This window comes from Cricetulus griseus (assembly GCF_003668045.3).
Source record: "Cricetulus griseus strain 17A/GY chromosome 1 unlocalized genomic scaffold, alternate assembly CriGri-PICRH-1.0 chr1_0, whole genome shotgun sequence".
NCBI lineage: Eukaryota > Metazoa > Chordata > Mammalia > Rodentia > Cricetidae > Cricetulus > Cricetulus griseus.
The window spans coordinates 69,913,337-69,936,941 of NW_023276806.1; the positions used below are offsets into that span (position 1 = coordinate 69,913,337).

Below are 23,605 nucleotides of genomic sequence, written 5' to 3' on the forward strand. Positions count from 1 at the left end.
GGTCAGTATGCAGTGAGATGGGGAAAGGAAGCAAATGGTCCCTTTGAGCTTCCTAAAAAGATGTGAAATAGTGAAGTTTTTGGAACAAGAAATAAAATAAGAGAAATTATATATGCTACCTCACTTAAAAAACTTCTTGTACATTGACTTATTTTTGTGCATGGACACATCAGCGCCACAGCATGAGTGGAGGGTAGCAGACAGCTTGCAGGGGTCAGTTCTGTCCTTCCATCATGTAGGCTCTAGGAATCTAATTCAAGTCATCGGGCTTGGCAGCAAATGTTTTTTACTGTCTGAGCTATCTAGACAGCCCACTACTGTGCGTTTATTCTCCCGCTAAATGATTTCTGACTCTACATTAGAATGCTTTTTATGAAAAAAAGTACCTAGATCTTGGGGCAGGTAATTATAACTTTCCTTGAGAAATATGTACTTACTATGGCTAGACATTGAACTCCTGAGAAAGGCTCGCATGTGTGCAATTTTGTTTACCTTGTATTTGTAGTTCACAGTTTAAAAAGAAACAGCTCTATGAAACATTGGGAGAACAGCTGAATACATTGAATGTGTTTGGTGCTGTGAGAGGTTTTGCATTGAATTGTAGCTCTGCCACTGTAGGGGAGAACATTTTTAGGAGATGTGCGCCCAAGAAGGTTTCTTTTAAAAGGTTAGCTCCAGCACAGGAAAAGGCTCCCTTTTTTCTCCCCCCTTGGTGTTTGGAGACAGGGCCTCACTATATCTCTTTGGCTGGCATGGAGCTTGAGAGATCACCTGTGTCTGCCTCCTGAGTGCTAGATTTAATAGCATGCACACCTGTGCACGGCAGGAAAAGGTTTCTTATAGCAAAATGCTGCTGGTGATACAGATGAGTATATATGTGGTTTAATAGTACTAATAAACTTTTCTTAAAATTTCTATAATTACAATTTTTAAATGGATGGTGATTTGGTTAAAAAAAAAAAAAGCAATAAGGATTCTGCCAAGTGTTCATTTTCTCCCACTACGGTAGCAATGAGGTTTTGTTTTGTTTTGTTGTATTTTATATAGTCAATGACACTCCTTGCTCCGTGCATAAAGATTCTAGAATCCACACCACCCACCCCAGCATATGAAGAGTAGAGATGACAGCAGCATCAAGCAAAGGTGGAGAATACGTCCAGGATATGAGACTGAGGAACGGAAACACAAATTGCCTAAGCAAGGTATTCCCCCCTCATTTCTCCTTAGCTCATCTCTGACTAGGTATTTGAAAGTTCAAGGGAAATAGGCCCAAAACAAAATTAACTTTATTTTAGCTCAATTAGGATGATTCCTTCTGTCTCAATTTTGTGCTCTCTGCCCATGAGCAAGCATATAGTATAGAGCTTTTCTGTACTAACATTCTAGTTGCTTTGATTTTAGCTGTAATAATTTGACTGCTTAAAACTGATTTTTTTCGCCGGGCATTGGTGGCGCACGCCTTTAATCCCAGCACTCGGGAGGCAGAGGCAGGTGGATCTCTGTAAGTTCGAAGCCAACCTGATCTGCAGAGTGAGTTCCAGGACAGGCTCCAAATACAGAGAAACCCTGTCTCAGAAAAACAAAACAAAAAGCTGATTTTTCATCTAGAAAGGTATTTCTTGAGGTAGCCAGATTTTACCTAATTTACACTAACAAACTAATAAAGCTGCCTAACTCTATAAAGAAAAACACTAGATGTGTGTATTCTCATGGGTCGCCTCTTCCATCTGTCCTTTCCCTACTAAGCCTGGGAACATACTCCAGATCTAAATGTCCTAGCTGGTTCATATTCATAAGAAGCCAGGCAGTGTTTGAGCACAGAGGTCTAACCATGGCAATGGTTACTATAGAATCGCTGCCTATCATGGGAGCTATAAGTGTGTGAGTTTAAACAGTCATGAGTATTTGCTGAATGACTGGTATGACCTTCATCATCTGACCCCACTAACACCCTGAAGAGGACTACATGATTCCTGAATTGGATGCCAGCCGGCTCTCCTTGGAGGACAGACTCTTATTCATTGTTTAGGTTTCCTGTGTATGGGTCTTTTAAAACGACAATCCAAGGGTCTGCTAGTATGGTTTGGTGACATTGCTTGTCTGGGTTTGACCCCAGAACAGAATCACCACCCACCATCATCTAAATGCCTTTTTTTTTCCCATAAGGACTGGATTTTCTTCATGACTCTTTGTATTTTTCTCTTGCTAAGCCAGCTGTAAGATAAATTAGAAATTGTAAATGAACACCTACTAATATGACAACAGAAAAAAATCTTGGTGCACTGAGATGATGCCTAAATTCACAAGGAGAGGAAAGTGCAGCAGTAACGCTTTACAGCAGGCTCTGGTCCTAACTTGCCTCTTTGTCCTTTTAAAACAAAACCACAGTGACATAATAGGAGGCTATTGTGCTGCGTTGGGGTTTTCAAGACTTTAGAGTCACTATTTGTGCCCATGAGCAAAGCAATGAAAACAAGTCTTTTTTTCCCTTCAACACAAGTCACTTTAGTCCAGGCCACTTCAGACTTCCTTGCTGGTGACCTCCACAATGACCTTGGTTTATTCTAGGAAGAACTCTGCCCATTTAGTTCTTTGAGCTCCTTTTTTTTTTTTTTTTTCTGTGAATTCCTGCTCAGTGGTAATGAATTGGGTTCACCCAACTAAAGAAGCATTCATGATTATTAATTTGCTGACATTTCATTATTACAATATTTTCCTCCTATGTTGTCCTCTTTGCAGTCTTTCACAGGGCTTGTGGGAGCAGTTTAGCCCCAAGCTGTGAAGAGCCAGACAACAGTCTTCCCAAGGGCACATTTAGTGTCTCTTCAATTGAAGACAGGAGTCATCTCTCTTGGGTGTAACTTTAAAACAGTAGACATTCCACATGAAATGCCTTGGTCCTCAGTCCTCTTTGCCTAGGATTTTCTTGAGTTCCACTTGAAAACAAAACAAACAAACAAAACAAAACAAAACAAAAAACCTGTCTCCATCACTCTCCTTCCCAAGTTGTGTGAGAGAGAGCCAGTATTGTGTTTTAGTCCACCTGTGGGCTGCCTTGGCTTCCAGTCGAGCATCAGCTTGTCTTCTGAAATGTTAACCCGCCTGTGCAAGCCTACGTTTCTTCAGTTTACCATAAAATATGATGATGCCTGACTGTTGCCTTCATGTTTTTATATCCTACTTCAAAGAGCTTGCATCTATCAGACAGTTCCCGCTGTATTGTTGAGGCCCATGGAAGACAAGAACCGATGCGAACATTTGTAGCTTTCATGTCAAAACACAGTGTTCTCAGTAAAAAGGATTCCTGTTCCCGGGCCTCTAGCCTTGAGTGACCGAAGGCCCACTAGTGTCATTGGGTGGTCGCAGGGAGCAGGAAGAGAAAGACCAGTACCGAGAACATATTGATGGTGATTGAATGTGGAAGCAGCTAGCTAAGCAGATAGAAAGTCTTCAGTTCTGTACCTGGGGATGTCTAGGGGAGGGGTGTATTTTGCTATTAGCAGCATGATCTATGAACACAACCTCATCCATGCTGCCCAACTAAACCTTACATCAATCAGTCTTGGAGCACAGTATTCTCTTTGTTGGCTTTCAGGCTTGATACCCACCCCCCACTACCAGTCAATCCAATATAGAATGCTTGCAGGCTTGACTCCTTTTTAGCTAGTAACATTGTCACTAGCAGATTGTGGCTGGGGAACTCTCAGGGACAGAGCAGACTGACACTTCTTCCCAGTGTTTCCAGGTTCTTATCATCAGAAAAGGAATACAGAAGTGAGACCAGGCCAAAAAAAATTGGTAAATTTAGTAGAGTATGGGCTTCTTGGAAGGGTTGCCCTGCACACTGGGAATTTGGATAGCTCACTTCAGGGGCAAACTTTAAGTAAGGGAAGGATTCTGGATGTTTTATGGTGGGATATTCCAGGAATCGATGGGGGATTTTCCTGGAATAGGGTTTACTCCCTTTCTAACCTTTAACAGGAGTTTCATGTGGCATGGTGTCAGATGCCTGATGACAGCAAGCAACAATAATACGGAAATGTCATTAGAATATTGCATAAAGCAGTTAGCAGTTGTCTTGGGCCATTTGGTCCCACTAGTTAGGGGTGGTCTTGTATCTACTGTGTGAGTGGTCACATAATGCCCTGTTGTAACAGCTCTCTAGAGCACTGGCCTCCAGTGTCACGAAGACTGTCTCCTCTTGCTCTGTCTGTCTAGCTCCCCTCAGCACGAGGGTATAGCTGACCGGTGAAGTGGCAGAATCAACTGAGCCTTGTAGGTTCTGAGGGAGCTGGTGTTAGAAGATGGGCTGTTTACAGTCTGGCTTAGCTTTCATCTAGAGGCCAGCCCGAGTGCTGCCATCTTTTAGAAGGAACAGAAATGGACAAGTCTCCATCCAGTTGTTGAAGTGTGATTATTTTTTTTTAAATCTTTTTTTTTTTTAGATTTTATTTATTTATTATGTATACAACATTCTGCTTCCATGTATATCTGCACACCAGAAGAGGGCACCAGATCTCATAACGGATGGTTGTGAGCCACCATGTGGTTGCTGGGAATTGAACTCAGGACCTCTGGAAGAGCAGTCGGTGCTCTTAACCTCTGAGCCATCCATCTCTCCAGCCCTGAAGTGTGATTATTAATGCAGGCACACAGACTGCTGCACGAGTGTTTCGAGATCACTCAGGAAGAACTGGCTCTCTGGAACTTGAAAACAGTTCTGAAAGGTAAGTCCTCTATTGCAGCACAATGCAGAAGAAACTGGCTTTTCATGACAGAAGACACATCCAAAGACACTTTTTAAATAAAAGCCCTTGTTGATCTCCTCAACAGCTTTAGCAAAAAGTGTGTGACTTTTATTAAAAATCTAGAATCTAGACTCTAGATGCTAATAAAACTGTGAGGTGAGTCAGAATCTCCTCAGCTCCATTCTTCCTCCATGCCCAACCCCTGCGCCAGCTGACTGATTGGCTTAGATGCATTTACCCCACCTCTACATACCACAGAGGCTGAACTATGGGCATGGAGATCCCAGGGTCCCTGTTTCCTATGAGCCTCTTTAGGTTAGACCTAGTTATGCTGCTGCTGCTGCTGCTGCTGCTGCTGCTGGTGGTGGTGGTGGCAGCGGCGGCGGCAGTGGTGGTGGTGGTGTGTGTTGCCATTTCCATCATAAATACAAAGCTAGTTCTATGTCATAGTATTGAATCTCTCGTGTAGGTATGCTTGCCCTGAATCCATTGCCCTCCCTGTCTTGTAAAAAAGACACCCAGAGTAACGGACACATCAGTCACTCTCTACAGGAAGCATGGTCATTCATTTACCTGTGCCTTCCACAAAGTTCTGGAATGTTTTGGGGAATTGGGGTTTCTTAGAAACTCTGTAACATGTCAAGAAAATAAAATAATAAATGTGACTTTGTGCATTCTTCTGTAGCCTGAGCCTGAGAAATCACCAGCAGAGTCCAGTATACAAATGCCTTTTAGGCTCGGCGTTGGTGGGGCACGCCTTTAATCCCAGCCCTCAGGAGGCAGAGACAGGTGGATCTCTGTGAGTTCGAGGCCAGCCTGGTCTCCAGAGCGAGTGCCAGGATAGGCTCCAAAGCTACACAGAGAAACCCTGTCTGGGAAAAAAAAATGCCTTTTAATAGGCAGTTTAATGGCTGTTATACAGAAATTGATTGTATGCACAAATCTCTACATAAAGGAGATTTAGGAAGGTGAGGAAGTCCATCCGTTCTAAGACACGAATTGTCATGATTTTAAGATCCCCTTTCTTCAGAAGGAAGCCAGTAAGTTAGAAAGGATGAAAGGTGAGCCCACCAAACCCACTACCTTCCAACCTTATCTTGACCTGGCCCACAGAACTATGTAAACATGAGTATGATTCTTCTTTGTACCCAGTGTCAGGCTAAACTTGACCAGTAGTGTCAGCATCAGAACACTTTTGTTACTTGCTCAAGAAAATGGTTTCAGTTATTCCTGAGTCCCTTTGAGAAGCAGTAGGACTCTGGTTGTGCCTAGGCTGCATAAAGCCTTGGGGTCCATTCCGAGCACTGCCAAAAACAAGCTGAAACAAAACATAGATTATTATTTACTACCTTAGCCTAAGTATGATTATTAAACCTGCTTATTAAAAACAGAGGCTTACTGCAAAAGCATTGTCTCCTGAGCTGTTTCACCAAACAAAGTATACATTCAATTACCAGGGGCACAAAGGGGCTTTTTTTTTTTTTTTTTTTTAAACAAGTTACTAAGTCAACAACTGGTCCTTTCTCCTACCTTTGTATTTCCCACAAAGTCTTCACATAGCATTCCCACAGAGACAACACACACACACACACACACACACACACACACACACACACACACACACACACACACACACACACGTTCTATTGCTGATTCCTTGGTTTGTTTGGGAACTGCTTATACTGTGAGAGTTACAGCTTCAGATTACGCTGTTTGTTCTTCTAGCTTCTTGGAAGGGTAAACAATTTGAAAGGTTAAAGCCAGTAGCAAAATAAACCAGCAGCTAACCACTCTAATTAGTCTCATCCAGGCCCACTCACTTGTTTGGGGAGAGGGGTAAGAAAGAAGTACTGTGCTGGGCTGTGGTTATGGTACATTTTGACTCCATATTTTCTGCTGCAAGTTGGAATGTTGTCATAGCCAGCATGTTCTAAACACTGAATTGGTGATAAACTAAATAGATATGGGTGAAGGCTTCCTGGGGAAAGTTGATGTTTAACTATAATACCACCACTTTCTTCTTTTGTTTCTTCCTTTGTCCTCACCTTCCCGAACTCTCACACACACCTGAGGAGAGAAAATGGACAATTTGCTCTTCAGGCAGGTAGGGACAAGGGTGCGAAGATATCTTATTGCCTCGTTCCTATATTGGGAAAGAGTTGTTTTGAATTTCTTGACCCTTGTCTCAAACAAACCGCCACTGTATTGACAGGTACCTGCACAACGACAAGAGAGACATCGTTGATGCTGCCATGGATATCAACACAGGAGAAAGCACTTTCTATGTAACACATTTGTAAATCATTACTTAGCATCTGACAGAAAAGTTCTACCCTCTTAATGATCACAACCCAGTCAATGTTTACTAAATTTAAAGACAACTTACTATTTAGATTCTGTAGCCTGGGGAAATAAAATGGCATTTTGCCAGCTAAAAAAAATTGTTAGAGTGAGTGGAGCATGGCTCAGTGGCTAAAGGCACTTGCTGCCAAGCCCTGTGACTTGATGTTCCATCCCTAGAATCCATGTAGTAGAAGGGAAAAACCCACTCCTCAAAGTTGTCCTCTGACCATCACAGGTACAATGTGGCATGTGCACGTGTGTGTGTGTGTGTGTGTGCGCGCGCACGCGCACGAGCACACACACACACACACACACACAATAAGTGGAACAAAAATAGAGGGAACCTCACAAAAGTCGTTTGGAAGATTATAGGAATATGACATTTGCATTTTGCCAATAAGGTATTTAAGTCAAGTTTGCATTCCGACTGACAGTCACAATCGGCTGGTTCTATTTATTGTGAGCTTTCCACCCTCTGGAGGAAACTGTGCCAGTCTTCTTTCTTAGCAGTGGCAGCTTGCTAGGTAGGTTTGTGAGCCTCTCATTTATGTGCTAGTCTGTTTAACTACAGAATTGGCCATTTGTTTCTTTCAGCAGTTTTGGCTCCTAAGAGGTGGAGCTACAACCTGTAATCTAAACCTGGCCCTGTCAGGTGTATCTTTTAAGAAGAATAAAGATGAAAAGGTTGAGCTATGCAAACCTCAATCTGTATCATAAAAATGGGAGAAGCCATGTGGGAGGGGGATGGCAAAGAGGGACTTAAAATCAGCTTGTTGCTTCAGATGTGTGCCTGAGGGGACTGACTTCAGTGTATCCAAGGACCCGTGGAGTCAGCACATGAGCTAAATCTACTCCTTTAGCAAATAATTCTGCTCTGTAATGATAGATGTGCTATAGAGTGCATGCCGAAATTGAGTCATGCCGATTTGAAGGTTTTGTTCAGTCAGTGGTTCCTAATGACAGATTAAACACAATTTATTGCTTATGAAAAAAAAAATACTGGGAGTATCTTAGAAGTCAAAGCCAGAAGAAAGAAAATGCTTTCAGTGACAGGAAAGGAACTTTGGAACTTTCTGAAAAGGGCATTTTGGAAGAGGGCAGAGCAAGCTGCACAGAGAACAAGGAAAGCAGGTATGTCCTAGAGGACATGCTGCTGGCCCTGGGGGATGTCCCAGCCATGCTAAGAAACTACAGTTCCCTCAAGTGTCTTGCCTGGGAAGAGGCTAGCCACACTACCTTCCATTCAATGCTGAGAGGCAGCGGCAGCAGCCACCTCCTAGCCCCTACCCTGATGGCTTCAGGTACCCTGCTTCAAGAACCTTCTGTGCTTTCCCCAAAGGCTTGTGGGCACATTTTTCCTAGTATAGATGGAGTAAAGCCCTTTGCTGGTCACACCAAGCCTGCCCCCCCCCCGTGTGTGTGTGTGTGTGTGTGTGTGTGTGTGTGTGTGTGTCTGTTGAACAGCATATGAACATGTTGCTTCCTATATTGGTAAGTTGTGCACTGCTTCCTTCCAGCAGTGCAGACCATCTACTATGCAAAAGGGAAACAAGTCAAAATAAGACCTATCTGTGCAGGGGCCTCACATGAAGCTGCTTGCAGGAAAGGGAAGCCCAAAAAGAGATGATGCGAGATGCCACTGCCTTGTCAGACTGAAGGCCACATCTGCATACACATGACCCTACAGAAGGTTAGAGACAGATGTGGAAAGCCATGAGATTGACCTGTAAATACAGTAACCCTGCAGCAGTTTCTGGGTGAGTGGATTTGTTGAGAAGGGGAAGAATAAGCTTCAGGGCATAGGTGTCATGTTACACTTCTCTAGGGTGGAAAACAAAACTGAAGGTTGTCGTGTGATATAGTAAGACCTAGGGTGCCCCCACACATGGTAGACAGCAGAAGAACAGCCAGATTGTCTTACTCTAGTTAAGAATTAGTATGGTGGTAGTGGGCCCAAGGCAGACAACCAAAGCTGGGGCTTCAACTTCCACAGCCTGCTGTTAGGGAAGGGAAGGAGGGAAGACTTGGTTTAAGGGGAAGGTGAGTTGACTTCCAGGCATTGAATCTGGACTTGTGACACCACCAGTCGGATGTGGATTTGAGTCCCTGGCATAACTGAAGACAATCGGCTCTCATTTTCCTGGGCCCTTTTCAAGGATGGGAACCTAAGGCCATGCTTATTCATTTTTATTGCTTTTCTTTCAAAAAGGCGTCCAGATTAAAGTCAGAAACGATTCCCATGGGATTATAATGGACAATAGGAGATCAAGGGTTGTAAGAGCCTTGTGACTGTGCTCAGAGGAAAAGAAGGGTCACCAGGGAGGGCTAGAGAAGCAGAGGGAAGGCCTGTGGGCCAGAATGAAGCTGGAGATCAAAGGCCAAAGGGAGGCTAGGTCACTGGGCTTGCCTCCTCTGAAGTGGCTTTTCTTCTTCTTTTTGGAGATATCACTGTGTTGCACAGGCTAGTTTCAAATTCATAGGCTTAAACTATCTCCTTGCCTCAGCTTCTGGAGTAGTGGGACCACAGGCAGGAGCAGAAAGGGAGCTGTCTTAGAGCACATGCTCCCCCTACAGTGTGAGGCTACACAGGTGTGCAGGGCTTGCAGCAATAAAGGGAAGGAAGGGAGCAGCCTGGCCTCTGACTGCATAAAGGGAAAAGAGGGCTGGTCTCTGTGAGTTGGCAGACAGCCTGGTCTACAGAGCTAGTTCAAGGACAGCCAGAGCTACATGCTGACGAATAATAATAATGATGATAAATTTCAAAATCAAAAGGGGAAAGGGCACCATCTAGAAGCTCATACAACACTCCTTACTCTTTTACCTAGGTAGCAATCAATATTCATTTGGACTGACAAGAGTTCCCAGCCGGAGACTGGCCTTGATATTTTCAGTGTTTGTGAGTGGGCGTGTTGAATCGTGAACATCAAGAAATAGGCAGGCAGTTTGGGGTCTGGATAGTGGGCTGATTGGAACTAGTACTCTCTCTTTCCCTGTGCAAGGCTTGCGTTAGGAGGTGAGGATTTGTGTCGTGGTGTCCAGGAGCTGGAGACCTGGTGGAGCAACTGGAAGTCCTTGGGCTTTAGAGCTTGGGAAAACTGTTCAGTTATCTGGGCACACCCAGAAAAGAGTAGGATGACTTCATTCCCGCAGAGGGCGCTTCCCGCCCCAGCAGCTGAGGTGCCAGCAGCCGGTTTGTCCAGGATAAGTTTTCTCTGACTACTCAACTTCTCCCTGCCTGGCGTCGCAAGTCACTAGGGTAAGTAAAAAAAAAAAAAAAAAATTGCGATTAGACTGACTTCCCTGTTTCTTTTAATGAGTGGGCGGGCTCTTCCCAGTTCCCAGACAGAGCGCCTTCATTCAGCCAGGTCTGCCATACTTTTTTTTTTCTTTAATAAAGCTGAAAAGTTTGTTACCATCATTGAGGAAAAAATATAAGGGAGGGGAGGGGACGGAAGGGGAGAGTTAGGGAAGGGGAAAGGGGGAGAAAAAAATTGGCGTGCGGTACAGAGGACCTGACCTCTAGAATACTCCGGAGCGACCGCCAGGGAGCTCTCCTAGCGCTGCCCAAACGCTCCGGGGAGAAGCTATCGTGGAGCGGAGTGTGCTGGCGCGCGGAGGTGTGTGAATGTGTGTGAAGAAGGTGCGTGCGTGCCTACGAAGGTGCGTGTGCGCCGGGGAGGGTGTCCAGGAGACGGCCGCAGAGGTTCCTTTGTGGAAGGCGGTGACCTGCTCAGTGGCGAATGTGGCGCCTCCCCCTCGCTCCCTCGTTCCACTAGGACACCAAGGGCTCATCTTCGCCCTGCAGCAATTTCCATCTCCCTCTGTGCTTGCCCGCCCAGCTCCGCGCCGGTCTTCAGGTGCCAGCAGCAGCGTGCTGGGCGGCGGCTTTCTAGTCTCGGGGCCCCGGAGCTGGCTAGGGCGAGCACGGTGGCGGTGCTGCTCGGGTGGAAGGGGGAGCGAGGGAGGCAGCCGAGCAGGAAAGGGCGTGCTGCCCTTTGCGGCCGGCTGGAGCAGCAGCCGGGTAGGAGCATTGTTACCTGCAGCGGCCCCGCCCCTCCGCATCGCCCTGCCCCCTCGCGGTCCCTGGCCTGCAGTCCTGCGGAGAGACAGAGGCGCCGGGACAGCGGGCGGAGGCTGCGCGGGCGCCGGGAGCGCGGGCGTGGTGAGTGCGGGGCTGGACTGGGTGACCGGGGGCAGCGAGGATGTGTTTAGGGGATGCCCGGCCGTGCGGCGGCGAGGCGAGGATGCCAGGAAGCGCAAGTTCTGCACCCCAGTCCGGGGACCCGGTCTGTGAGCTCAGGCCCTGTGCCCCGAGGCGCACACGCGCCGGGCTGGCCCCACATGGGACCCCGAGCTTGGTGCGGCGCTGCCCGCGGGTGGGACCTCAGGAGGTTCGATTAGCTTGCTTGGCACCTACGCGGGTGGCTCAGGTCACGCAGATCTCAGGAATCCCTCTCATCCAGGACTCGCCCCTGCCACAGTGGTTGTTGTGGGGCTTCCCACGCCTGAACACCTCCCTGGAAGTTCACGTCCGAAGTGGCACCAGCGCTTGTAGAAGCGCGTGGAAGAAGCGGCGGGCTGGCAGTCACCCCAGGTTCCTGCGCGTGCCGGGTCTCCGCCTCCAACCCCGGTCTCCTTTTTGCGTTTCTGTCGCGGGCTCATCCCCTCTCTTGGTGTAGAGCCGCAGTGCGGCCGGGAGCCCTTCTCCTCGGAGTCCGCCCTGGGGACCACACGGTGTCGCCGCAGCCGTAGTCGGGCCACCACTGGTCATAGAACCACGGGCTCCGCAGAGAACTGGACACCCGAAATCGGCGGGGACAGGGCGAACCACCCCGGGTCGGGTCGGCACCGGGGGAGCCCCTAGGGGTTGCGCAGCTGGCACGGACACTCCAATGGCCTCTCAGCTGGTCCGGGACTGGGACGTCCCGGGCCCTCCTGGAGGCGTAGGGTCGAACCCTTCTCGAGAGGGCTGTTCCCACTGTCCCAGCCCGGAGCCTGCGCGGCGCGTGTGGGCGTCTCTTCGCGGCGACGCGCGCCTTCCCGGCCCAGATAAGGCGGCCTCTGGGCTAGCGCGGCCGGGGGACCGCCCACTCGGAGCCTGCCTGCCGTCTCGGGTCCTAGGCTGCAAGGCTGCTGGACGCTGGTGGCCTTTGGGGACTCCGGCTAAGCGCAGCGGGAGCCGGCAGAGCCGGTGGCCTTTGGGTGAGTGGATCCGTCAGAACGTGGTACTAGAGACCAAAGGTGGTGGTGGGCAAAGACTTCCTGACTGGAAAGAAATCGTGTCCTGGCTGCTCCCTTCTTGCCTGGTCGGGGCGACTTTCATAAAGACCTGGAGCTAATAGTGTTTAAAGAAATTCTGCCTTGAGTTGGTTGCTCCGCGGGACACACTATCTGGTCCCCAGTTGCCCGTCCGGAGCTTCTGCCCCTCCAGGAGCATCCTTTGGCACTCTCAGGCCTATTCTTCCTGGTTTGGGGACTGGGAGCGAGCGAAGTAACTGAAAATGTGCATTCAGAAACAGGCGTTCTCCCGCAGCTGTGAATGTTTGTTTATGTGATGTGACAGATTAAACCTGCCGTCATGGTTTCTCGCTGAAGGCTGAAGTGCCAAGTCAGGCTGTGTTGCTGGCAAACTGATAGTCTGTTTCTTAATCAAGAAAGGGTTTGAAAAGACAGGACGAGGTGGAGGGATGTTTTAAGGAGGCAGTAGAAAGAAGGGAATAGTGTTTTGGAAAGACAGGAACTTTCCCCAGCCCTGTCCCTCTGTTCCCAACTGTATAGCTCGAGCTTTTTCTGTCCTCTCAGTTCATCAGGTGTACAGCCTGCACTTCCAACCTAGGCCTCATCTGTGACACATGTCAGGATGCAAGAGGAAAGCCATCTGGCTCTGTGTCACTTTTTATTATTGTTGAACACAGCCTTATAGACCCTCCTTTGAGAAAGCCCTGATTAGCAGTTAGGCAGGAGCCAAACAATTCTTCTAGGAATTCTTAGGGACATTCTTATTCTAACTCTGGGTGCTGGCTGATCATATGCTTATGTGAAATCCGAAATATTGAAATCCGAGTTAAAAGATGCTCAACTGAGCAGCATCCTCTCCAGAGGGAGAGACAGCAACAACCCCGCCCCGCCTCCGCCCCCGAGGGCCATGGTTATCACTCAGAGGACTTGAAGGTGGGTTCTGTCTTCAGAGAGCCTATTTGTGACAGCCCCACATTTAACAGCCTCCTCCCTGCTGCTGATGCTGAGGTCCCCATGTTGGGGAGATGTTAAATACAAGCTTGCCTCTGTTTGTCTTGGGGAGATTGATGGGATACTCGATGGTTCCCAGACAGAACCAGGGCTGATTCCATTGTCCCTGCTGCCAACTGCCAACTGTGAGAAACAGGCAAGGGGTGTCATCTGTCAGGGTGTCTGCATCACCTGCTTTCTCCCAGCGCCCTTGAGAGTGTGCAGTGTCACCTCTACTGTGGACAGTACCATAGAATATGTTTTCTGCATCCTCTGTTTTAATACTGCATGTGACTGGAAGGAGTTAGAATGCTCTCTGTGCCCACCTTTTCCCACCACCTCAGCACTGGAAACCTGCCTAGTGTTGGTAGTGGGCATGCACTACTGAAGTAATGGGAATAAAAGCATATAGCATACAGCTAGCTAATCATTGCCAGGGAACCAACTCATTAGATGCTGTTGGGGAACTGAGATCTTTGAATGTTGGGGGGGGGGTGCCAGATGAAGGGACCAGGGACAGTATGGTACATTTCCCTTGGTTCCTTTAACTTCTTAACATGACATTCTTCTCCCAGGGTGAGAAGTGGTTATAGAATTGTATCAATGCACAGTTCCTGTGTCACTTCTTAACTATTGCAAGTGAACAGCACAGTACTCAAAAAGTCTTAGTCCTTTGTGGGGTAGACATCAGAAGACAGTGATTGATGATGTCATAGTGGCTTTGAGTATTCACCTTCTTAGTGTCTCTACATATGCACTACACTTTTAAGTCTACTTAGCTGATAGAGAATGAATTATTACTTTCCAGGTCAGACAGTGCTTTAGCTTACTCTCTCTCCCCTCTCCCACAGTGCTGGGGATGCAAGTCAGGGCCTTGGGCTAGAGGACTTGCCGGACATGTATGAAGCTTCTGTGTTCAGTCCCCAGCACTGAGATGGGGGTGAGGGGTAGGTTGATATAAAAATACATCGGTCTATATGGAACCGGAAGTGAATTGGAGAATTAGCAACTTTTTAAGGGTTATTGTATGCACAGAAAGTATATAAAATATGTAAGAATAAACGGCCAGAATTACCTGCACAGTCTTGAAAAAAAGAGGAGTTCAAATGTAACTATAAACTGTAATTGACGATGAGTCATGATTGCTTTAGGGGTGCCAGCTATGAAGGCAGCCTAGTTATGCCCCTAATGATAATTATGAAAACTCCTTCTAAAAGCCAGTTCCATCGCTAGTGAACCAGAAGTTAGCTTAGATACATGCTTATAACTTTACTTAGCTACTACCCAGTGTTGACAGCTGAATATACTGATACCCCTGGACTGTACACAGGAAATCATGAAGATGATTTTTTAAAGTATCAAATTAGTAATTGGGAATATTATTTTCTATTCAGTACTTAAATTTTCAGGGACTGAACTGGAACCTTAGTGGTAGAACATTAGCATGTGGGTTGAATGCCCAGCTCCAAAGTAAAAAAGGGCTATAAGCTCAGCAGCTGATGGCGAACCACCTGGTTGGCATGCAAAAAGGCCCAGGGGCAATCCCCAGCATCACAAATAAAATAAATAGATAAACAAACCTTAGGCAATTAAATGTTTCATAAATGTATTTGTCCTCTAACAGAGACGAACAATTTAACATGTGGCCACCGCATATTAAGAGAGGGGGGAATATCTCACTATTTACAACCTTTGGTACCAAAGTGAAGATATTACATATATTTCTAGCAGCCAGGACTTTGGCACTTCATCTATAAACCTAAGACATATTTTTTTCAAATTTGTTATTTTTGATATGCATATATGTATGGATGAGTGTATGTATGTGTATTAGTACATATATATGTATGTGTATGTATCTGCACAAGTATGTGTGCTTGAGTGCAGGTGCCTTTGAAGGCCCAAGAGTCAGATCCCCTGGAGCGGGAGTTGCAGGTGGCTCCGAGCCACCTGACATGGGTGCTGAGTCCTTGCAATAGCAGTATTTGCTCTTAGCCCCAGAGCCATCTATCCAGAGCCCTCCCCTAGAAGTGTTTTAAAAACAAATGTATTATCTGGAAAGATACAGGGAAACAGTGCATATTATTAGAAAGAGTTAACGACTTTCTGGAATTTGCACATTTTTCTTACGCAAGCCGGTGGAAAAGGTATTCTCCTATTTCATAGATGAAAAATGCTGAAATGTAGGTGAGGTCATCCACCTCTGCTCAGACTGCAGCTCGAGGGAGTTGCAGAGCTGGGCTCTGAGGGGACAGTGTCTCTAGACTCCACTCCTGCTCCCCAGGGAGTCCTGCCTCTTATATTTGGTTGCATGTGCCATGTTTCATAATGTCTGAATTAGTGATCGCAGACAGTTTACTTCTGTGTAGCCCGGTGTTGTGTGATCCACTTGTGCCTGCAAGTCGAGGCTCCAACAGTGATGACATAAGTGGATAATTACAGCCAGAAAAGTCATGTAAAAAGTTTCCTCTTCACATCTTCACCCCCTCTCTCACCTGCCTCCTTATGAGAAATGTGGTTATTTTGACCCTGTTTCTCACTGGGTTAGTAATGACAAGTATAAAGGCAAAAACAAACATCTGTAGGTCCATAAAAATACAGGTCTCCAAGATAAGTGAGTTCTATGGATAAGGGCTAGACATGTGGTGAACTTGATAGAGGCAGTGTGTCCTTGTGCATCTCCTCTTTGTAATAGTGTCACAGTAGCAGACAAGGCGGGTGACAAGTTTAGGGTCTCTGAAGTGGCTTTTCTAGACTCTGTGATGACAGCATTGGAAGGGGTGATGGGAGTCATTTAATGTACTGTAATTTTATAGAGGAGAAAATGCAAGTCTAGTGGGGTGATGTAATAGTCCTGGCATACTTTTCTCTAGTTGGGGGAACCACATCACCCTGTGGAACAGGAACATGGTGACCTGGCTCCAGGGAAACAAGCTGAGCTATTATTGTCTTCTTTAAGTGCCCCACCTGCTCCCTTCAACATGGAAGATGCCTTTTGACCCAGTGATTGGAGAAAGCATGTCCAGACTGGAAAAAGGCAGGGTCACTAAGCAGCTAATGCTTCAGCAATTTGGGCAGTTTCCCTAAGGGCTGGGATGCATCGTCCAAGAGAGGAAGGACCGTCTCAGTAAACAAGTAGTTTATTCATAAAGGGAACACTCCTGATCTTACAGCAGGCACTGGTTACATACATGCTTCATTGATTAATGGGAGATTTCCAAATTGGTTTTTATTGCTGATCTTTTGGCAGCTTTTCCCAGTAGCAAAATGTGGTTTGGGTTTAGAAGAATATGTGTTCATTCCAGTATGCTTTGAGATGTCCTCTCGACATGAATATCTACCCATTGTGGGCCAGCCGACCCTGGCCCCTGAAGGGGGAAGAGCTAGTGTGAAAGCCTTTGCCAGCACTGACTTTGAATTTGCTGTGTCTTCACAGGTCTGCAAGCTGGCATGAGGCACAGTGGCCTTCTCTTCTGGCAGAAGACTCGTGGGCCAAGAAGTACAACCCGAGTTTGATGTTTGTGTCTGCTTCTCCAAGGTCAAGGAATTAGCTCCTTAGAAGGCAACAGTACTATGCATGTTATGAATTGTGTCTCCCTGGCCAGCGATAAAGAAAATGGGACTCTTGCCACGGCAGCTGCATTCATGACTGGGCAGACGTCACCCTCTGCATCTCCTCCACCTCCTCCTCCACCGCCTCCACCTCCACCTTGTCCACATTCAGGGGAGGGCTTCTTCCCCTCCCCACCTCCTCCTCTGCCACCCCCACTTCCTGGGGGACCACTTATCCCCCCTCCTCCTCCTGGACTACCCCCAGTTGCTCAGGTGAATGGCTACAGCTCCCTGGGTAAGAAGAAACGGATGCGGAGCTTTTTCTGGAAAACCATTCCAGAGGAGCAAGTTCGTGGCAAGACCAACATCTGGACTTTAGCAGCCAAGCAGCAGCAGCACTACCAGATTGACAAGAAGACCATTGAGGAGCTTTTTGGGCAGCAAGAAGACACCTCCAAGGCTTCGCTTCCCAGGAGAGGAGGAGCTCTGAATTCATCTTTCAGGGATGCCCGGGAAGAGGTGAGAAGGGGGCGTGAGGGTGGGAGGAAGGGAAAGGGCAGAGGCCTGTGGCCGTGCCACTCTGTATTGAAATTGCGTGTTTCAGATAATTTGGGAAATTTGACTGAGAAATGAGAGCATGCAAGCTAGATGTGCTGTGGAAAGCACAGGAAGGGCTCACACGATGAGTTGGAGCTGAGCAGCAAAGTGCAGGGAGTGCTCGCAGGATCCTCCCAAGCATCCCCATGGATTATGACCTCATACAGAGAACACATGAATTGGGGCTGCTGGGCTCTGGCCTCAGCACCACCCTGTAGCTAGCAAACTTGCTGTAGTTTTCTCAGGGAGAGAAGTTCAGCTGGAACCTGGAGTTTGTAGTCTCCCCTGGGATGGACGGCTGAGGGCTCCAGAGCTTAGCTATCTGGGATGAACTGGGGCCATCTGAGATCAAATGCCTTGTATTAAGTGACATAATTACTAGACTGCCTTGAGATTCCTTCTCCTCTAGTGTGCCCTCAGCATGTGTTTTGAGATGGCCTCCATGCCTCAGATCTCTGAATCCAGTTACCGCCTTTGTGGAGATGGATTTCTAAAGAGCCAAAACATCAAGCTATTTTGAGACAGATTTTATATGAAGCATGTTTCCAGTTAACACTAAATGTGTTACTTTGAAGGGGAAACAGCTGCTAAATTACCAAACACAAATACAACTCAATATAAATCCTTGGCTTTAATTCTGTTGTAAAGGAGCAGAGAAAATAGGTCATCGATGGAGCTGCCCAGATAAGGAAGTGGGCGGGGCCCTGGGGTGAAGTATTCACTCCATGCATTATTGAATTCTTGAGCCAACAGTATTGACCTCTTTTCTCTTCCTGGGTTAGGAACACATTAACCTCTTCCACCAGGCCCTGAGGGTCCCTTAAGCTGGTTGTATGATCTCCCTGAAACTGCTGAGAGCTTTCTTATAAATACAGGGAGCACAGGGACCAGGGTTGTTGCATCTAATAAACTGTGGGCGAATTGGAAAAGTCGGTCATCAGAAGCCATGGTGTCATCAGTACTGATCACAGGCTTTTCTGTCTGTCCCTTCATTTGGTCAACTGCTCTTTCCTTATTGGAAGGGACTCAGAAGTCACTTCCTTAGTGCCCCAGCCTTGGCCCAGCTCCCAACAGAGGTTCCTGATTGCACAGCTGGTCACGTCTCACCCTTGTCTCCTAGTTCTCCTCGCTGAGGTGACTGGACAGGTGTGTGTGGACTTGGGGTATATGTCCCAGAGGAGCACCTGACAGAGGGGTTCTGCTTAGTGTGTCCCTGGGGAGGCAGCCCTCAGCTGAGAGAAGCGGCCTCCTCTAGGAGTTGGGGAAATTTCAGAGTGGTAAGGGCAATTTATTGCTTTCCACTTGAGAGGCAAAGAGCAAGGTAGAGCTCCTGAGAGAGGAAGCAGGCAAGCTGTGCTTCGTGCGAACCATGCTCAGTTGTGACAGACACAGAGTAGTCCATTTGCAGGCCAGATCCTAAGTTCAGGAGCAAATGTCTTTCTGTCCACCTTCTGCCATCACTGCAGCCTACGTCAGACTTCACGTTTTTTTCTTTAACTTCCTTTTTAAAGGAGTTATTTTTAACTTGTGTGTGTGTGCCTGTTCACTTAAATTGAGGAGTGCTTGCATGCCGTGGTGCGTGGGTGGAGATCAGACTTCTCTGTTGGTCCTTGTCTTTCATCTTCTTTGAGACAGGGTCTCTCTTGTTGTGCACCACAACTCAATACCAGGACAGCCGGTCCTGGAGCTTCCAGAGATTTTCCTGTCTCTGCTGGGATTGGAATTTGGGCTACTGTGGTAAACGGTTTTTGCGTGGGTTCTGAGGAACCCATCCAAATGATGGATTTCAGGAGGTCATCAAGCTTATTTGGCAAACACTTTACCCACTGAGCTCTCTCTCTAGCTCTAAAGATTATTTTTAATTTTTAAAAGATTTATTCAGTTGATTTTTATGTGTTAAGGTTTGTACCTACTTGTGTGTCTGTGTGCCATGTGTATATGGTTCCCTTGGAAGAAGGCATTTGAATAAACTGGAATTAACAGATGGTTGTGAGCCACTGTGTGTGCTCACCAAACCCAGGTATAAACCCCTATATAAACAGCAAGTGACCATAACCACTGGGCTGTCTCTCCAGCCCCTGAATCTGTTGTTAGTGTTTAGATGCTTAGAATGGGATGCAGGGTATTGCATATGTGAGACAATTATTCTAATACTGAGCTGAACCCTCCCCCCTAAAAGTATATATTTCATTATAAATTACATATTTATATTAACTATTAGTTGAATAGTAGTATCAAGTGCATCCATATTGTGGTACAGACATCACCATCCACCTCCAAAGGACTTCCACCCAAAATCCTGAGCTGCATACCCATTAGACAAGGACTTCTCATCCCTGCTCCCTCTGGCCCTTGGCAGCTCCATTTTTCTTTTTGTCTCTGTGAATTTTATTACTCCAGGGACCTCATAGAAGTAGAATCATGCAGTATTTTGTCTTTTCCTGACTGATTTATCTCCCTTAGCACAATGTCCTCGGGGTTCATCTAAGCTGCAGCATGCATGTGTCAGAATCAAGTCCACACAACATTCCGTTGTATGCTTATACCACATTTGTTACAAATCCCTTGGATAGCAGCTGTGTTACTTCTACTATTTGTGAATGATGCTGTGGTGCAGAGATAGTGCTTGTGACTTTCATGGGCCTGACTCTGAGAGACAGCATATTAAAGTTAGCATGGCCAAGAGATGAGACAGCCCTTCAGCTCTTCACCGTAAGGAGTTTAGATTGGTCCTTTTACATTCATGCTAGTTGATATTGCCACCTAAGAGATCACTGGGGATTATTTTCAATTCCTTACATTCCCTTAAACACGACTGGAAATAAGCTGGTGTGTGCCATTTTCTTTCCTGACTGGGTTCATCTCCTACAGAAGCTATAGTTCAGCAGGGTACTCTCTGACAAAGATTAGCCATAAATCTTCCAGCTCACCCTGCAGTGAGTAGAGTCCAGGGTCAAAAGCAATCATCCTCACCCTCTGTCCGGGTGCCCTGGCGAACATGCTGAGCAGTGTGTTCCTTGGAGGGCCTGCTCCTGAGCCCAGACACTAGCACGTCACAGCAGGCCATAATTCTGGAGGTTCAGACGTGCAGAGGAGCAGGGTAGGTACCTTGTCGTATAATAACCTCACATAGAAATGGCCTGATATTATATGATTGGTTTTCATTTTAAAGAGCCTTATAGAGCATTACTAGAAAGTTCCATTGTGCTCCAGAAGAAGAATTTGCTGGAGGGTAGGGAAGATGTTGGTTTGGGAATGGCAGGCATAGGAAGAGCAGCACTTAAAATAGTAAATTGGGGGGAGGAGGTTATGAAATGCTACCATCCTTGTATACTTGTTACTAAAAATTAACTTGGGAGATCACAGATGTGATGGTGTCATAGTAATTAAGCTGTAATAAAGCAATTGGAGATACACTGATATATACTGGGCTCCTAATAAAAGGTTCAGCTCAGACTTCATTTCACAGTTCACTGATGCTATCCCTGAGAAGTTGCCAAGTTCCTGTCCATCCATCACAGATGTCTTGAATTCTCAACACTGGTGTTGGTTGAATCTCTGTCTCCCAATGCTAGTTAGTGTTAGTTGGGTTGGGTTTTTGTCTCCCTTTATAATTTGAGCAGTTCTTTAAAAATATTTTATTTTAATGTTTATTTATTTACTGTATGTGTTTGCTTGTCTGGATGCACACCACATACATGCAGGAGCACTCAGAGGCCAGAAGAGGGGTTCAGATCCCTGCAACTGGGGTTACAGATGGTTGTGAGCCACCATGTGGGTGCTGGGAATGCAATCTGGGTTCTCTGCTAGAGCAGTAAGTTCTCTTAGCCACTGAGCCATCTCTTTAGCCCCCTTGAGTGACTCTTTAAGATAACAATATGATTTATCAAGTTGGTGAATTCTAAAGCAAACAGATAGAATGACCCAGCTGGAAGTGCCCATCACCCTAGGCAAGGACAGGTTGGAACTGGAGCTCACCATCTGTCATTCACCGTGGTGTGACAGTGAGTGACTCTTGACACATTGTAAATGGAAGAGGAGGATGGGAATGAGAGAAGAGGGAAGAGGAGGAGTCAGAGCAAGAAAGGAGGCTGCAAGAATGATGGCTCTTTCTAGATGCATGAGCAATGCTGCTTCATCCTCCCACGCCCTCATTTGAGAACCGGTCATTCTCCTGTAGTCATGATTACATTCCCAGTATGTTCTGAGATTCTGGGAAGTGCTCGCACTCAAGAACTGTAGAACAAGATAGTGGATAGATTAAAACAATATATAAGCTTCAGGTTCTTTTCTTTTTTTTTTTTGCCCCTCATAAAATAAGGGGTTCCAATAGGTAGCCAACCAAAACTAAAACAGTGAAAAAATGTCAGAGACCAAAGTGAAGTGAAGCCTGTACTGAGAGGAAGAAGATTTAAAATAGTTTTGCTCTGAGGTTTTGAATAGGGTGGATATAGCCACTGTTTCAGGTGACTGGCAAATGTAAAGATGTCCCCTTTCATAAGGTGAAAGGAAAGTGGTTTAAAGGGTTGAGACTTGGCTCAGTGATAGAGATCTTGCTTAGCAAAGTCAAGGCCAGGATTCAACACCAGCAACAGGAAACCAAAAACCCAAACCACAAAACCCAAACCCACCACCAAGGAAACATACCAAGAGACTGAAGTTTTTCTTTCACCTTGAAAACTAAATGAAATAAATGAAACAAGCCCACCACACAGAGGAATTCTAATTCTGCCTAGAAGTACCAAACGGGCTAGAGAGATAGGTCAGTCAGTAAAGTGCTTGCTTCAAAAGCACAAGGACCTGAGTTCAACCCCTAGGACCCTCATGAAAATGCTGATGTGGTGGTGCATGCTTGTGATCCTTACAAGTAGCGGGTGGAGACAGCTGGATCCCGGGGGTTCACTGGCCTGTCAGTCTATCCTAACTAGTGAACTCCAGGCCAATGGCAGGCCCTGTGTCAAAGGAGGTGAACAGTGTTCCTAAGGATGACTCAGGCAGTTGTTTCCTGGCCTATACGTACATGTTTGCATACCAATGTACATAAATACACCACACGCACACACATACACGCATGCACGCACACGCATGCACGCACGCACGCACGCACGCACATACCCATGCATGCACGCACTTAAAAATAGAGAAAGAGGACGGAAAAACTCATGGCAATAGAAGGTACCAGTCAGGATCATCAGCTAGGACGAGGTGTGGTAACAGGCAGCTACTGTCTAATGGGTTCAGGGCTTTGGTCTTGCAAGATGTGAGCACTTTGGAGCTGAATGGCATCATATATACCATGTGGATACACACAGTGCTACTGACTTGTACACCCAGAAATGGTCACGATGCTAAATATTATACAGTTTCTTACAGTCTAAACAAGTTTCTTCTTCTTTAAAGGATACAGGAGGTGGGGCTTTGTAACAACTGATGCTAAGGGAAAAAACACTAGAACTGTAGGCTGGGGGTTAGCAAGCGTTGTGGTAGGGCCCTTGTCTTGCATGACACTCCAGGCTTTGGGTTCTATGCCTATCTGAGAGAAAGGGGGTAGTAAGGGGGGACCTGGTGTGTCGCATACAGGTGGGACAGAGCTGGAGGGGGAGGTGACAGTGCCTTCATGGCTGGATTGGCAGATCCCTAGCTTTAGTAGCTTGTCTCCTCGGACTTAGCTTTTATAGCCCTCTGGGATCTCTTTCAAGTACCACTATGTGTGTGGCTCCATCCAGTCCTAAAGGGCTTCGAAGCTGAAACACTAGCTCTGTAGCAGCCAGAGTTTGGGAAGTGAGATAAGCTCCTTACATGGGCCTTGATAACCCTCTTTGAAGGGCTTTAACAAACACCTTTATAACTGTTATAAGACTCCCGTTTGATAAGGCCAAATCAGGCACTAGGTAAAGCCAAGGGTGCCTGAGAGCAGGGCTGTCCTGAAGTGTTAGCGTTTTTGTCTCTTGTTCTTTGTTTGGGTGAAGCACTGGCCTTTGTTTTCTTGGTAAGCTGATCAGTCATGGCCAACCCAGGCTTTTCCCTAGGGACTGACCAACTGTGACCAATTTCAGCAACTGCTTGGCCTCTGGAGACATCTCCCTACAAGCTAGAGCTGCCTGTGACTTGAGCATGTTGGCCGTCTCTCTGGGGGT

At 46.6% G+C, this 23,605-nt stretch overlaps 1 protein-coding gene across 3 annotated transcripts in view; it reads left to right on the forward strand.

The window, feature by feature from the left end:
* Window positions 1-10,209: 10,209 nt before the first annotated feature.
* The window catches only part of Fhdc1 (FH2 domain containing 1), a 38,873-nt gene continuing 25,477 nt past the window's right edge, over window positions 10,210-23,605 (forward strand). The window contains exons 1-2 of one of the 3 annotated variants that reach the window (XM_027392964.2): window positions 10,210-10,347; window positions 16,756-17,390. In XM_027392964.2, the coding sequence (XP_027248765.1) occupies window positions 16,893-17,390 (498 nt within the window). In that variant the 5' untranslated portion in view covers window positions 10,210-10,347; window positions 16,756-16,892. Of the gene's footprint in view, window positions 10,348-11,137; window positions 11,254-11,984; window positions 12,294-16,755; window positions 17,391-23,605 lie in introns of those variants that run through there. The other 2 variants (XM_027392963.2, XM_027392962.2) reach the window with 2 other exon arrangements.